Below are 3,179 nucleotides of genomic sequence, written 5' to 3'. Positions count from 1 at the left end.
GGTGGGGAAGGAGGTGATTCCGTCCATTTCTTCCTAATTGCCGTAAAAAACGGTCCGGAAGATACAGCTACACGCGTTCTGGCGCATTATTTTCCACAACGAGTTCGACTGGAGCGCGCCAGTCTTGTGCGGTGCCGAATCTTCCGGACAGTTTTTTTTTTTACGGTAACTAGGAAGAAATGGACGGAATCATTCTCCTCTCCATAATCTACTATCCCTTGTAAGAATATTCCACCTGATATCTGCACCACCTTAGATTCGTAGAGTGATGCCTTTAAGCACGTAAGAAGGGCGATTTCGCAATACGGCTTTTCACACCTTGACTACTATGGCCGCGATTTCATCATCGGTTTAATTACCCAAGTTTGAGGTACTTTCTCGATCTGACCCGATGAAAATTGTGGTCTGATGAAATTTTGGAAAACTCTCCCTGAATTGGGAGGGAACAAGGTCAAGAAGTTACACAGTGTTACGGTGTATCACATCTTGCCTTTTCCGCCGGCCACGATTTCACCAACGGTTTAGGTGGTCACGATTTTACGGTCGGTTTAATTACCCAAATTTGAGGTACTTTCTCGATCTGACCCGATGAAAATTGTGGTCTGATGAAATTTTGGAAAACTCTCCCTGAATTGGGAGGGAACAAGGTCAGAAGTTACACAGTGTTACGGTGTATCACATCTTGCCTTTTCCGCCGGCTCACGATTTCACCGTTTAACGGTTTAGGTGGTCACGATTTTACGGTCGGTTTAATTACCCAAATTTGAGGTACTTTCTCGATCTGACCCGATGAAAATTGTGTTTGATTAAAATTTGGAAAACTCTCCCTGAATTGGGAGGGAACAAGGTCAGAAGTTACACAGTGTTACGGTGTATCACATCTTGCCTTTTCCGCCGGCCACGATTTCACCAACGGTTTAGGTGGTCACGATTTTACGGTCGGTTTAATTACCCAAATTTGAGGTACTTTCTCGATCTGACCCGATGAAAATTGTGGTCTGATGAAATTTTGGAAAACTCTCCCTGAATTGGGAGGGAACAAGGTCAGAAGTTACACAGTGTTACGGTGTATCACATCTTGCCTTTTCCGCCGGCCACGATTTCACCAACGGTTTAGGTGGTCACGATTTTACGGTCGGTTTAATTACCCAAATTTGAGGTACTTTCTCGATCTGACCCGATGAAAATTGTGGTCTGATGAAATTTTGGAAAACTCTCCCTGAATTGGGAGGGAACAAGGTCAGAAGTTACACAGTGTTACGGTGTATCACATCTTGCCTTTTCCGCCGGCCACGATTTCACCAACGGTTTAGGTGGTCACGATTTTACGGTCGGTTTAATTACCCAAATTTGAAGTGCTTCCCCGATCTGACTCGATAAAATCTCTGGTCTGATGAGATTTTAAGAAACATATTGCAAAATACAGAGGAGAACTCCATTATTAGTTAAATAATGTCAAATAATATTTTATACGTAATCATTAATTTAAAACATATTTACACATTACCATAGTGTCCATAAACAGCAAGTCCGCTATTCTTCATTGCTCAATTCATTTAATTCGTGAAACAAAAGCTTACGACACCTGGGATTCCCAAGCCGTCTCCGATCCAAGTACTAACCAGGCCCAACGTTGCTTAACTTGCAAGATCGGGGGGGATGGCGTTTTTTAAACGTGGTATGGCCGTAAGCGAAATTACTGCCGCGATTTCAGCGTGATAAAATTGGAGAAAGGCGTATTGCCGTTAGTTCGCGAAACAAAAGCTTACGACACCTGGGATTCCCAAGCCGTCTCCGATCCAAGTACTAACCAGGCCCAACGTTGCTTAACTTGCCAGATCGGACGGGATGGCGTGTTTTCAACGTGGTATGGCCGTAAGCGAAATTATCGCCGCAATTTCAGCGTGATGATGTTGGAGAAAGGGGTAATGGAGAGAGGAGCGGAAGGGGGGGATAGAGGGGAGGGAGTGACGGGAAAGGAGAAATCCATGCTGTTTCAGTGGCAAACCGAACTATTGATGTTTTACTCCTCTAATAATGTTTATGTTATTCTTGTTCACAAATACAAGAATAACATCGCCCTTAAAGCCATCACTCCACGAATCTGAGGTGGTGCAGATTTTAGATGGAGTATTCGTATACGGGATAGTAGATTATGGTAAAGGGGAGGGAGGGAGGAGGGGGGGGGGGTGGGGGAAGGAGGTGATTCCGTCCATTTCTTCCTAATTGCCGTAAAAAACGGTCCGGAAGATACAGCTACACGCGTTCTGGCGCATTATTTTCCACAACGAGTTCGACTGGAGCGCGCCAGTCTTGTGCGGTGCCGAATCTTCCGGACAGTTTTTTTTTTAACGGTAACTAGGAAGAAATGGACGGAATCATTCTCCTCTCCATAATCTACTATCCCTTGTAAGAATATTCCACCTGATATCTGCACCACCTTAGATTCGTAGAGTGATGCCTTTAAGCACGTAAGAAGGGCGATTTCGCAATACGGCTTTTCACACCTTGACTACTATGGCCGCGATTTCATCATCGGTTTAATTACCCAAGTTTGAGGTACTTTCTCGATCTGACCCGATGAAAATTGTGGTCTGATGAAATTTTGGAAAACTCTCCCTGAATTGGGAGGGAACAAGGTCAGAAGTTACACAGTGTTACGGTGTATCACATCTTGCCTTTTCCGCCGGCCACGATTTCACCAACGGTTTAGGTGGTCACGATTTTACGGTCGGTTTAATTACCCAAATTTGAGGGGTGAACAAATCAAATTTCTATCTTTTTTTTTATTTTCTCGATCGGACCCGATGAAAATTGTGGTCTGATGAAATTTTGGAAAACTCTCCCTGAATTGGGAGGGAACAAGGTCAGAAGTTACACAGTGTTACGGTGTATCACATCTTGCCTTTTCCGCCGGCCACGATTTCACCAACGGTTTAGGTGGTCACGATTTTACGGTCGGTTTAATTACCCAAATTTGAAGTGCTTCCCCGATCTGACTCGATAAAATCTCTGGTCTGATGAGATTTTAAGAAACATATTGCAAAATACAGAGGAGAACTCCATTATTAGTTAAATAATGTCAAATAATATTTTATACGTAATCATTAATTTAAAACATATTTACACATTACCATAGTGTCCATAAACAGCAAGTCCGCTATTCTTCATTGCTCAAT

General features: G+C 43.4%; 1 protein-coding gene across 1 annotated transcript in view; it reads left to right on the top strand.

Moving 5' to 3' along the window:
* Window positions 1-2,368: 2,368 nt before the first annotated feature.
* The window catches only part of RB195_009729 (uncharacterized protein), a gene marked incomplete at both ends in the record, with an annotated part of 4,807 nt that continues 3,996 nt past the window's right edge, over window positions 2,369-3,179 (top strand). The window contains one exon of the mRNA XM_064190414.1: window positions 2,369-2,409. Coding sequence (XP_064047997.1) covers window positions 2,369-2,409 — 41 coding nt within the window. The remainder of the gene's footprint in view (window positions 2,410-3,179) is intronic.

The sequence above is a fragment of the Necator americanus genome, chromosome III, assembly GCF_031761385.1.
Source record: "Necator americanus strain Aroian chromosome III, whole genome shotgun sequence".
NCBI lineage: Eukaryota > Metazoa > Nematoda > Chromadorea > Rhabditida > Ancylostomatidae > Necator > Necator americanus.
The sequence above is the reverse complement of the archived record's forward strand: the minus strand, read 5'-3'. Positions and strand labels throughout refer to the sequence as shown.